Genomic DNA, 13,415 nt, shown 5'->3' with positions numbered 1-13,415 from the left:
GTTTGCTAATCCGCTAATTTGAAAGGTGAGGCTTGCTTGAGTTAATGCTTTTTATCTTTGTATGATAGGAATATGTTTCACTTTATTCCTCTATGAAATTTATTCTCCTGTCTCATTATCCAAGGGTTTGGATGCTTCTCCACTTCTTAGGTACTTTCTTCCAAGTTTGGTCTGATTTTTGAGTAAAGGAACGCTACAGACCAACATGAGAGGGTAAAACTAAAGCAGTCATATTGCTTGCTGCTCCTTTAGGTTTCTTTGCTGACCCTAGCATAATTCACTTTTTCAAACCTTTTTTTTTTAAACCCAGGGAACAACATTGCAGCCTGGCAGTTCACATACTGATATCAGACTGAAATGATGGTTCTGAATCATAAAACATGTCATCAACTTTATACCAAGCCACCAATAACCTTTGTACCATTTGCTAACCCTTCCTTTACTTGTCAGTGTAAGGCTTACCTGATCGTGTTTCCAATTACAGAGAAGGGAGCCCCTGCTCTGCAAGCTGCAATTGCTTCATCTCTACACCTCCTGGCAACCTCCACCAATTTTTTACCACATTCATCCACATTGCCCACCAAAAATGTTTCAGAGGTGTCTCCATGGTAGCCATTGTAATAGACCTAAACACAGGCAGAAATTTTAAAATATGTTCTTGTTTAAAAATCTACTCTCCTAAACTATACATTGTATTCATTTATGTGTGTAGTAGATTCATGTGTTTCTCCCTTCCAGAATTAATCTCAAGTTTACCTACAAAAAAAGAAACAGATATACTGAAACCTTACAGAAATTAAAAAGACAAAGCCATTCAATGATATTACAAAATTTTAAAGTAAATAAGTGACTAGTATGGCTATTTTGGCATTATGATCAACAATGCTATTATAACATTTTTATTCCTCACTTTATTTCTGAGAAGACACACTATATATGCAAAAATTAGTGATCAAAGACATTGACCCACAATTACTACAATAGGTTTAGAGAACCCAGAAGTATTTAACACAGTGAAAAGTTTCTTCAATGTCATGATGATACTTGATCTTTCATTTACCAGTTCTGTACTTGGAAATGATAGACACTGACAAGAAGAAATAAGATAGACATGTCCGTATTATAACAGACAGTAGGAGAATTTAGTTCTGGGAATTGAAGAGGCTCAATGTAGGAATGAAATATGTTATAGAAAAATCCTGTCGAGAAGTGAAATCTTAATCAAAAGTTCCAGATAGCAGAATGTTAACAGAAAACACTACACAGGGATTTGTTTAAAGAGTAGAATACTATAACAAAACAGGCTTAAGAATAAAATTGCAGAAAATATAATTTTATCAGTCTTCAATGATTCAAAAGGCCCTGTAGGATCTCTAAAAACATCAGATTCATCATAAAAATCAATAATTATCAAACACCATAATAAATATAGAAGGCCGAGGAGACTAGGTGAATACTGATCCTTTGATGTAGCATGAAATTTGCTATTTTGCATAAAACTGTCCTATGTAATTATTTTTCACATTTCTCTTTCTCATGAAGCAGAATACAGAAACTGTTATAAAAAAAGATATTTATCTGAGATTTCTGTCTGTTTTAATACCAAATTAATGTCTTAAATCTGTATACTATTCTGCATTTAAAAAATACTCTCCTACACTCTGAGGGGGAAGCAGGAAAGGTCTTTATTATATCTTCACTTCATAAGTCAGGAAACTGAGGCACAGAAAAACAACCTGTCTAAGGTTAGTGGCAGAATACAAACACAGATCCAGACTAATGTGATGGGTTACTGGCTTCCAATCGGGTGTTTTCTCTACTTTATCAAGTTACCTTGCAATATAGTATACATTTATTCCCATTTGCAATCTGAGAAAGTATAAGTTTTTATTTTACATACAAGTATATAACATTTGCTAAAATGAGAGTAAATATTCAAAAAAATTTGCAACTCAATGTTTATATAACTGCTACTTAAAGTAAAAATGCATTTTTAAAAATCTTTATTTGCCTTTTCATATTACTTTTTGCCAGCTTCCAAAATAACTACTTGAAAGCTCATAAGATATGGAAATATAATACGTTTGAAAGTCTATGTCAGGTATCTACAATTACTGTTTGTACCTACAAACTAGTCTTGCACTTCATTTATTTAACAAATATTTATTGAGCAACTACTATGGGCATTGCATTGTCTATTTTTTAACATTCAACTTTCAAGGGGTAAAGATATATACTAGATGCAAAAACTATGTAATGCAATCAGTATTTTCTCATAAAAAGTATAAGATCTAATAATGGAATCCTTCACTTAATAAAATATTTCATAAGAAATATAATTTGTTAAGAGATTAACCTACATGTTTCCTTGACTCCTTCACATTCCCAGACATTTGAAAATATTCCACTTTACTTTATGAGTTTTGCAATTTTGAAATTATTCGAATGTTAAAAATGGAATTGTTTATTAAAAGTCTTCAGGAAACTTAGAAAAGGCCTGGAATATTCTCTTTGGACACACTGGAAACAGTAGGGAAGAATATGTTGATTTCATTCAAAGCAGCAATATTTTGTTAAGGGGTGATTAGGTGAGATAATAAATGTAAGACCTACAAATCAGGTACAATCCAAAAGAAAAGTATATCATGAAAAAGACTTTGTTTCAGGCACACTTTATTATCATTAAATACCTCCTTCTACATGATTCTGAGTGGGAAAGGTACCAACAGAATACATGTGGAGCAAATGTTCAAATATTCCAAGTAGGACAAAATGATACAAGAAAGAGCATCAGCAAAAAAAGAATCTTTGGCTATATCCTCACACCGACTGATACAAAGAAAAACGGGAGAATTAATTGAACACTAAAAATCTCACTGAGCTCAACTATTGGATGCCAATTTCCACCTCATTCCCATTCCTACTTAAGTTTCATGGTCTGGATATAAAATAACTTAAGAATATTTTCTCGTTAATAGAAACTCTACTCCTTGAACACTGTCCATCTATATCAACTAGTTCTCACCAGATGTTTAAATTATATTTATTTATTCAGAATTTATTTATTAATCATCAGATGTATAGAATTTATTACAATCTACATAATCCAAAGGTGCTATTAAAAACTTTTCAGTAAAATAGACTGCCAAAGCACAAATAATCCACGTCCGAGAATAGTGGAAGGCTAACAAAATTAGAAAAGGTTAGAGCTTGTACAATTTGAAGGTCCTATGTTCAATTACTTTGGGTTGCTATTTAAAATAAAGGCTGTTAACCGTTTGGTGAAAATGTAAGTTCAGAGAGAAAACCACTCTGCTTGTGTGCTTCGAGTTCAAGGCTCTCTATGCCAGGAATGGAAGACAACGTTACCTTCAGGGATTTTAATAAATCTAAGGAACACTGCTAGCAAAAGAGTTGCTGTCCAAATAGACTGACACACACAGGCCAATGTAGCCCCTAATGACAGAGTAAGATAATGACAGGCCCCACTCAAAATCAGCAGGAAGAGGAAGATCAATCTTGGCAGAGTGAAGGAAAAATGCTGGCTTTCTTCGCGTTAGCTCATCTCATACATATCTAGCTTCAGCAGCTGCCCAGTGCTGTGGTGCTCTGCATTAACTACACAGTGGATCAATAACAATTACACCTTCTCAAAAACATGACACATAGCAGGATTGGGTTGACATTTCACTTAGGCCAACATTGATCTCAGTGCATCTGATTCCAGCCCTAAATTCAAGTCGGGCCTGGGTTTACTTGGAATAAACACAGAGTTAAAGACAAAAAGGAAACCAGCTGCTTGCGTCTGGGTCTAGAAGTAAACAGCACTTCCACCGGTGCAGTCCGCATTTTCAATCCACAATTCTTCCTGTTGCTACCAGCAATTCTGAAGTTGATCAAAGACTATTTTTTATATGATTTACTCACCGTGACATCAATGTTGATAATATCTCCATCCTGAAGAGGTCGACTGAAACATAAACAGAAAAAAAGTGGTGATAGACAGATCTCAATAAAAGGAATATAAAAATAAACACCTAATGACTACTACCACAAACCCAATGAGATGCAATGGTAATTTGGAGTGGAGGAGGAATAAATGGAGTAACTATATCTAATCTTTAAGTTATGTTAGTCACATCAAATTTTACAAGAAATACGTAATATGAACATATTACCATTGTTTAAAAATCTACCATTCTTAAAAAAATGTACTTATTAGTTACCCTAATTTTGCAAAGAGCCAAAACAATAGTTGATAACCAATATTGGCCTACATTTGGATTTTTACCATTTATATGATTAAAATCTAAAAAGGTAAAAGAAATATTTAATGCACCATGACTTTTTTGGATTATATACTGCTTTCACGAACATTAAATGGTGGTATTATGTCCATTTAGAAGCAAAATACTTCAAAATTTTTGTTTTACCATAATCAGCTCCAAAAGTTTGCAGGTGGGTTTCAATTAAACTACGGTGTCTCTCAACATGTGTTACAGATCTTAGTTTCATGTTTTAGTTTCCCAAGGAACAATATGTTATTAAGCAATGAATACCTGTCAGGAATACCATGACATAGCACGTTGTTTACAGAGGTACAAACAGATTTTGGAAAACCTCCATAGCCTAGAGGTGAGGGATAGGCATCATGACTGATGATTTCCTGATGAACAAGAGCATCTATCTCTTCAGTTGTCATGTCAACCTAAAATATTAAATAAAGAAATTATGGAGCAACAACTGAAGACATTTCCTGGATTGATTGACTATGCCTACAGCTACAGCACTTTCAGGTGAGACTGTATAAATTTACTATGATAAACTTATGGTACAATATTTTAATTAATTATGACTAACATTAAAATCCTAAATTGTGCCTTCTGACAGTCATTTGGGTACATGATGGTGTTATGGACTATTAGGAAATGAAAATTTTAAACTCTAAGATCCTTTAAATCATTTGTGAGTCATTAAATGATTTGACTTTCAAAAATATGTTCTTAGGCAATTTGTTCCTCTTTCTCAACAGTTAGTGCCCTGGGCTAACCGAAGCATATAAATAAATTCTCAAAAGGATCTTCAGTTTAGATGCACAGCTTGAAAAGGAGGTCAAACCCCACATTTTTACCTCAGCGAAACATCACATGGGTTTTGCAGCAATGGTATGGAGATTACGGATCACCTTTTTAAGAATTTAGTCTGATACATTTTGTAGAGGTTTGATTTCCACTAATCTTGATTTCTTTCATGCCTAAATAAATCAATATGCTTGTTAAAATATTTTTCCCTTTCTAGAAGGTATCCAATCGCTCCCAAACTAAAACTATAATTGAGTTTTGTGAACACATGAAGACTATCTCCATAAACTCATAAATCATAAGTAAAATTCTAAAACAAAATCTTTTATTAAAAATTGGCTATTTCTTCAGTAATTTTCTTTGTGTTATTTTATATTCACATTATGCTTGGTTACGCGGCTATAACAGGTTTATTACACAATGATACCCTAAGTGATTTCGTCGTTGAGTCTGACTTCCCAAATCCTGCCCACCTTTGGGAAACCACAGGCTCGTATTTTCTTTCATGATCTTTACATGGCAGGGTGTTTCAGATTATTCTGAAAGAACTAAATCCTGTAGTAAGATAGTTGTACATCATTCCATTGCTATATTACCTACAGCCTTTTGTATCTGGTCTGATCTTTCATTGCAGAGCTAATGCAAGAAAATAGGAGACAAAGGAGGAGGCAAAGAAACTCTTCAGACACACAGAAATCAGGTGGGGAATCGAAGCAGAAACTCCAGGCAGGAGGAAGAGGGCAAAAGTCAAAGCTGTCCGTCACTGATCAACACGGACAGGCTGACTGAGCCCAAAGTAGCTTCCGACTCCTACTTACAATTGAATTTGGATTTTAAATTATCTCTTGAATAAACATAAAATAATAAAATCCCTTCCCCCCACCTCAAGGCTTTACTTGATTTTTAACAAATTAGATGTGTACAAAAGAAGAGTCGAAGGGAAAGAAGAAAAAGGGGAGTAAGTCCTTTTGTAAGTTTGTAAGTATGTAAGTCCTTCCGGGGTTTGGTGAGACGCCACCTTCAAGCTCTTCCCAGCCAGGAGGAGGACATGACGGGCCAGCTGACAAGCCTGACGAAGCCCTTGAATCTGATCTTCATTCTTAACTTCTATGCTGTCTCCCCAGTCGGGTACAATGCCTGTCGTCACATAGTCTGGCTTCTTTATGTGCTTGAGGAAAAAGGATTGAAAACGAAGATCAGAACCCAGCGCACGACAATGGGATCATTTTTTCGGACACAGCCTCCTGCTTCATGGAGCTCTGCCCTTCCTGCCGGAGCACCGACCTCCAAAGCCAGCACAACAGACCCTCCAGGCTGCCCCGAGTTCCTTCCCCTGCCCTTTTGAACTTAACATTGCCTGTTAGTGCTGCCTTTGGACTGTCTGTTAACCTTACTGTGCTTTGAGTCAAACCGGACTGAAGTAGACTTCTGGTCAAAACAAACAGTAGTTTTCTTTTCTTCCTCCTCCCAACCCCGTTAGAAGCATATTGCCATTTATGAAAAATAGCATCAAGTTTCCAAATTGCCAAATGACTAATTAAGAGCACATTCATCTTCTTAACACAAAGATAAAATTTATGCAAAGGATAGCTCACAACACCCTCTCTGAGTGAACATATGTAAAAGGCGGACTGTCCAGTCCACTGAAACCTATTACATATACATTTTTCTTACACTTTGCAAATGTACCTAAACTAAGAAGGGACTAGAGAACAAAACAAAACAGCTTTCTTTTCCTAGTCTTTCTTTCTTTTAAGTACATAAAAAAACATCTAGAACATTTTACTTGTCAAAAACAAACCAAAAACTCCCCAAAACTCAAAACATTGAACTTTGATCCCCCTCGTAGAATATTCTCCACCACTCTCTTAAATCCATGGGCAGTATTCAGAAAATCAATACCATCTCACACACAGAGCTTCTTTCAGTCCCAAGGTTTTGCATAGCTCTTTACAAACTATTTATAGAAGCCGCTACATAAGCATTGTTGAAGAGTACCCAGTAAGGCTACACAGCAGTTGGGGACAGGAAGCTGAGGAAGATCACACTGTTCACTTGACATCACAGCAACTGCGGAAGGGCTGAGGTTAGGGCTCGGCTCTTCGTGAAGCGCATCACGCACGACTTAAGGACCCTCCCTTATTCCCATGTTCAGATGGGCCTTTCTGACACAGGTAATGCCATTGCTTGGGTTGCCACAGCTGAGCTCTGGACGGGTATCTTCTCTCCAACAGCTACACTACCAGTGCTCACAACGCTCACTCGGTCTCCCCATGGACTCTGTTCTTGTCACCACTCTGCTTTGTGATCTGGCCAGGTTACAACTACACGCAGAAGGGCAGTTGGATTGTCACTGAAATTCTAGAACAACACATTCACCTCTCCGGAGATTTCTTTTTCTTTTCTACTAAGGAAATACCAGGAACATACTCTGGGCTCCGGTGGCCTGTCTCGTCAGCCCTTGCCACAGAACTGGGCCACTCACCTTTAGGGAGTACAACATATTTAATGTGGGTTCACTGTAAAAAAAAAACACATAAAAGGGGGAAAGCAGGTGATCCTTGTGACAAATCTCTATTTCTTTCAGCTATTCTTGGTGTTCCTAAATGATCCACACACCTCTGTTATTTTGCATTTTGAAAAATGGATAGATTGTCTTTCCACAGAATTGTAATCTCTGAAAAAAAAATCAAGGATGCTCTGAGACAAGACATTTTATTTAATTTACTCTAAAGGAGGATTCAAAGACAGCAACATTAGTAATACGGAAAGTATAAGAGCAGGCTTTAGGAAAAAACATCTAGTGTATTAGTTTCAAGTAATCTCTCTTGAATGATCCCGATTTTATAGTTGATTTTTTTCTCTAAAAATGTTACGAAACTATATACATGTAGTTTTGTATTCACGTTAGAAATTTAATATAGAAAATTTCATGATAGAAATTTTAATTCTAAATAAGCTAGGCAGTTGTAAGCTCAGAGCTTTATTTTAAAAAAATTAATGTTTTACAACTGCAGGATGCTAAAACTTTTCAAATCACAATTTAAATCACAAAACAAATTTAAAAATTATGATTCAGATGGCTCACAAACCAAAGGTGCAAAAAAATTTGATCGCTTCTGCAGCTAACCTTTATCTTGGCTGGAAAAAAGAAGCAAATAATAGGCAATATCGTACCTTAGGGACTGGATGAGCTGAAGAAACTGCAGCCGGCAAAACTATACTGTGTGAAATCTCTCTTTGTCTCCGGAAAAAGAAATTTCTTCTTTGTTGACTGCTTGACTGCTTGTGTAAGTAGATATGATTGAGTGGTAAAGACAAAATTCTATGACAACCTATGAGCAGAAATAGACATATTTTAAGTAAAAAAACCTAAATGGTGCTACATTTTAAGATGTTGCATTGTCTGTTAAATCATTGTTCTAATCCTTTCTTGGCTCCAAAAGGAAAAGCCCCAAATAGAAAGGAAAGCAGTGGTATTCTGAGTTCTAGTACACTAACAGCATAGCATATTTATTAGCTAATACTAAGTTTACATAAATGTCTGATAATGGAAAACTCTACTCTAATGGGCAACAAACATTTGTGAACCACCAGGTCTGCAAAAAGAAGTTTCTGCTCTGGCACCTTATGCAGTCATGTCCAGGAAGACCTTAGATTCAGGGCATGGTTTGGGTGGCTTTATATTCTTTAAAGCCGTTTTCCTTTCAAGAATCATGGACAAAATTGCCAGCTGCACTTTTTGCCCTTGATAGGATTACTACTCTGTTAAGTTCACGTGCAGCGAGGTATTATACTGAAATTCATTGTGATGAATGCCCAAGTCAGATAAAGACTAAATAGCAAAAATCTAGGTTGTAACTTGGAAAGAAAACGAACACAGAGCCCTAAAGTACCCACAATAGGAATTTAGAAATATCTATCAAAATTTTAAAATGCACATATCCTTTGACTCAGCAATTCATCTCCCAGGACTTCACCTTGCAGATGTAATGCAATGATGGATGTATGAACATGTACCCTCACTGCAGCATTGCTTGTGGTAGGAAAAAATGTGAAATAACCCAAATGCCCATCAACAGGGGACTGGTTAAGTATAGTACTATGGTATATCTACACAACAGAAAACTATGGAGCTGTCAGAGAATAAACTAAATCATCTCTACATATTGATATGTAAAGACACCGCAATATATTGTTAGGAGAAAAGCAAGTTCTGAACAATACGCACAAAAAGCCCATTCATCTAAGAAGAGCTTATTCATTTATATAAGCTTTTATATGCCTATAAAAATCCTGAAAACTGATATTCATCAATAGTGCTTATTTCTGGGGCATGTGACTGGGACTGGGGGTGGGGAGGAAGACTTCCTGAGTCATTTTATTCTCTTCTATACTGTTATTTTTTTAAAACCATTGATTTGTATTACTTATAATTAAAATAATAGTTTAAAAATTCCCCAACGTGTCATAACTGTATGTCAGAGGTTGGCAAACTATAGCCCAAAGGCCCAATCTGGCCAGCTGCCTGTTTTCACACAGCCCAACACCTAAAGATTATTTTTGCATTTATAGACTGTTAGAAAAAAGTCATAAGAAAAACAATATTTTGTAATAAGTGACATTATGTGAAATACAAGTTTTAGTGTCCCTAAATAAAGATTTATTGGAACACAGCTACACTCAATCACTCACAATTATCTATGGCTGTTTTTGAGCCACAGTAGCAGAGAAGTTGTGACAGAGACCATATGGCCCATAAAGCCTAAAATATTTCCTATCTGGCCCTTTACACAAGAAGTTTGTCAACTGCTGGTCTAGATCACTGGTTCTCAGAACCTGGTACCCAGACAAGCATATCAGCATCACATGGGAAAAAGATGCAAGTTCTTGGGCCCCTCCTCAACCTACCGAATCAAACCCTGGGATGAGGCCACCAGTCTGTGCTTTAACAAGTCCTCAGGATGGTTCTGATGCACACTAAAGTTTGAGATTTACTGGCCTAGAGTAACCTTTCAGCTGTGAAACATAATGGAAACACAAATTGCAGGTGAGTACTGGCCCCAAAACTCAAGATCTCCAAGTGAATTGAAAAAAGGCACAGAGGCAAAGAAACCCCAGTGGGCAGTGAGTCAGTGTCATAAGTTTCACTCAATTAAGTTCTTCCATAAAGTTGAATTTACATAACGTGTTGAATCAAATGAACAGAGGTGTTTTGGTATTATTTTAAACACTTCCAAATACCAGACAAAATGCCAGTAATATCACCTCTTTTAAAAATAAAAAGTTGTTCGATAGAGGCAGGTATGTATTCCCTAAAGCTTGTAAAGTATAGTATTTCCCTAAAGACAACACCAGCAGCCCTAGGACTGTGAACTGGTATTTGAGGGGCAGGGTAGTACCCTAGGGAAAGCACATGGTTGGAAAGCAGAAGCCTGGACTTTCATTTCAGCTCTACCACTTGTTAGCTGTGTGACTCTGAGCAAGTTTCTTCTTTTGAGTCTCAGGTGGGAATTAATTGGAATACGTGAAAAAAGCATGTGAAAGAATGTGAGAGCACCTTGCATTTAACAGATGCCCAGTAAACAATGGTTCCTTCAAGAACACTCAAAAAGTAAAATGAGCACTTATTCTGTGTCAATTACTGTACTAGGCACTTTACATATGTTAGCTCATTAATCTTCACGAGAATCCTATGAGTTGTGAACTGTTAGTACACCATTCCACAGTTGAAGATACCAAGGTACACAAAGGAAAATAACTTCCCCAGGGACATGCAGTATGTGCCAAAGCTGAGGGAAATCAGGTCGAGTTGCCTCCACAAAGTATATTTCTTCTCTCATATGCAGAGAAAAAATGAGCTCACACACATGGAAACACCTAAAAAATGTAAAAACTATTAAAAAGTTACTACTATTATTATTTTTCCAAAAGCGGTGATGGGTTGACCCAATCCATCCACTGTCTCAAGCCAAGCTCCCTTTGCTGACCAAACACGTGCTTCAGTGAGGTGGCTGAAGAAGTTGGTTGGGCAGCCTGTGGATATGGAATGGAAAATCTGGGACCCAGCTAAAGTACAGGGAAGACTCAGGTGGAATCAGTCTATGACTCCAGGGGTGGTGGGGGTGGGAGGGCGCTAACTGCATTCCTAGGTAGGACCATAGACAAGACACAAACTCACAAGTGTTTCCATTCTGAGGAAAGTATGTATCATGATTACTATTAATAATGATAACACTAATAGAAACAGTAACAATAGTGGTTAACATTTAATGGCCAATTTCTTTGATTAAGCAGAGTGCTAAGTGTCTACATACATTATCTCTTAGCAACTCTGTCAGGCAGGCTGGCAGCAATTGACATCACCATACGGATCAGGAACTAACGCTCACACATCAATGGCTGGCCCTGGCTCGAGTCCTCCAAGTCTAAATCCAGGACTGTGTCTGCCACTGAGAGTGGCCTCTCAACAGAGTGCAGGGGCTCTAGCAGCTAGCATGCTTTGCTGTAGAATGTGTTCTTTCAGGGATTGGATTTTGAGGAGGTTTTTTTCTGTTTTAATCATGAAAAAAATATCATGGAACCAGCCAACATTTAGAATGAAGGTGATTTTCATGGAAATTCTTAGAACTGATCTAATTGGGAGGCATTATGGTAGTAAAAACAGCATGAGCTTTGAAGCCAGACAGACCTGAGTTGCCAAAACTTCTGAGCCCCACTTTCCTCACCATTACATGGCAATAGCAGTGCTTTCCTCACCACTAGGCTGTTATGAACATTAGCTGAGATAACAAATATATATGTAAACCATCTTTAGAAAGTAGGTGCTCCATAAACGTTCATTTCTTTTCCTTTCCCTTCTCGACTCTTTGTCATGTTTACCTGTGGGCCTCTGAATTTACTTATTCTTTTATTCAACAGTACTTGCTGAGCTCCTCCTATATGCCATACTCTGGACACAGAGTGAACCAGGTGACAAAGTCCCTGATTTCATGGAGTTTATAATCCGTGGTGGGATGCAGACGAGAAGCCAACCAACAAATACATTAGATTACATCAGACGGTGATACGTGTGATGAAAAACAGCCCAGAGTGACACAGTCTTGGATGGCATCTTGGAGCTAAGGTTCTGCTGCTGGTCCTGCCAAGAGCTAACTGGGCGAGCTCGAGCAGCAACAGTAACAGTGAACACTGGCTGACAGCTTCCTGGTGCCAAGCTCTGTGCTGAGCACCTCACAGACACTGCCCACTGATACAAAAGGCTTATTTAGTAAAATGAGGGAGTTGGACTTCATAATCTTTGAGGTTTCTTTCAGCTCTGACACTTGTGCCTTCATGCAGCAGCATCTGATTGTCATGCTACATTCCAGGCAATGGGAATGATGCAGACTTCGATCAATTTCAGGACTCATGAAGATTTTTTTCAGAGTGCCTGATTACATGACAGGGAGACCATCTTCATCAGTATTATCAAGTTCAAGCACACAGTCATTCTAGTGGGAATCTTTCCTATGTACTTAAACTTGAGGCATGAAGTTATCAGGCCTCTACTAGGAAACCTGGATGAGGCTTTTCAGTCACTCACTTCTAGGATGAACAGCTGCCAATGTACCTGTCCTGCCAAATGAGGGGCTCACAGATGAAACGATGCAGGCACACCCACACATGACTTAAACATCGGGAACACAGTCTGAACATGTCCAATCTGTTGACAATTACGGTTCTGCAGTGTACTCAGCAATTCCATTTTCATAAGATACTTTTTTATTTGAAGCAAAATCTTTTCTTTCAATCTGATAAAAGACACCCTATAAATGTTGTCACAAAGTAACAGGATAATAAGGTACCATACCGTGTTTATTCTACTAACTATTCATTACAAACCAGAAAAAAAATCTAGCGTTTTCACAGGTGAAATGAAGAAATGGGCTTAAGTCAATCCATGCCTTTAGGAGATAATGGTTCTGCAATTAATGTGGCAAAAGTGGGGGGAGGGGCAAGGTCCTCAATTTTGTTTATCATATTGTAATTAATAAATAGTAATTAACAAATTTTCTAAATGCAGGTGAGCAAAATGAAAATCCCCAATCCCAATTATGTTCAGTCACAGGATAACCAAACTAGAGTATCTGCTACAGATCATTCTAGAAAAGGTTTATTGAGTTTTCTATATATTTCCTTTCTTTATAAAAGCATTGCTTTGTACACCTAAAACTAATATAATGTTATACGTCAATTATATCTCAATTAAAATAAATACATAAATAAAAGCACTGCTAATACTTTATTATAACTACATCTAACTTCCAACTTGCTACCGTCAATGTTACAGGT

General features: G+C 37.1%; 1 protein-coding gene and 1 long non-coding RNA gene across 7 annotated transcripts in view; one reads left to right on the top strand and one right to left on the bottom strand.

Annotated features, from left to right (window-relative positions):
* LOC139076633 (uncharacterized) overlaps nucleotides 1–6,102 on the top strand; it is a 28,209-nt gene extending 22,107 nt beyond the window's left edge. Inside the window, exons 2-3 of the long non-coding RNA XR_011528419.1 lie at nucleotides 5,033–5,165; nucleotides 5,716–6,102. This is a non-coding gene — a long non-coding RNA (uncharacterized lncRNA). The remainder of the gene's footprint in view (nucleotides 1–5,032; nucleotides 5,166–5,715) is intronic.
* Nucleotides 1–13,415, bottom strand: part of METAP1D (methionyl aminopeptidase type 1D, mitochondrial) — a 71,366-nt gene that overhangs the window by 9,311 nt on the left and 48,640 nt on the right. For 5 of the 6 annotated variants that reach the window (XM_070580168.1, XM_070580169.1, XM_070580171.1 and 2 more), the window contains exons 2-6: nucleotides 8,259–8,416; nucleotides 6,100–6,249; nucleotides 4,560–4,708; nucleotides 3,928–3,970; nucleotides 463–626 (exon numbers count right to left, since the gene is read on the bottom strand). In XM_070580168.1, the coding sequence (XP_070436269.1) occupies nucleotides 463–626; nucleotides 3,928–3,970; nucleotides 4,560–4,708; nucleotides 6,100–6,249; nucleotides 8,259–8,416 (664 nt within the window). The remainder of the gene's footprint in view (nucleotides 1–462; nucleotides 627–3,927; nucleotides 3,971–4,559; nucleotides 4,709–6,099; nucleotides 6,250–8,258; nucleotides 8,417–13,415) is intronic. The other variant, XM_070580170.1, reaches the window with a different exon arrangement.

Source organism: Equus przewalskii, chromosome 17 (genome assembly GCF_037783145.1).
Source record: "Equus przewalskii isolate Varuska chromosome 17, EquPr2, whole genome shotgun sequence".
NCBI lineage: Eukaryota > Metazoa > Chordata > Mammalia > Perissodactyla > Equidae > Equus > Equus przewalskii.
The sequence above is the reverse complement of the archived record's forward strand: the minus strand, read 5'-3'. Positions and strand labels throughout refer to the sequence as shown.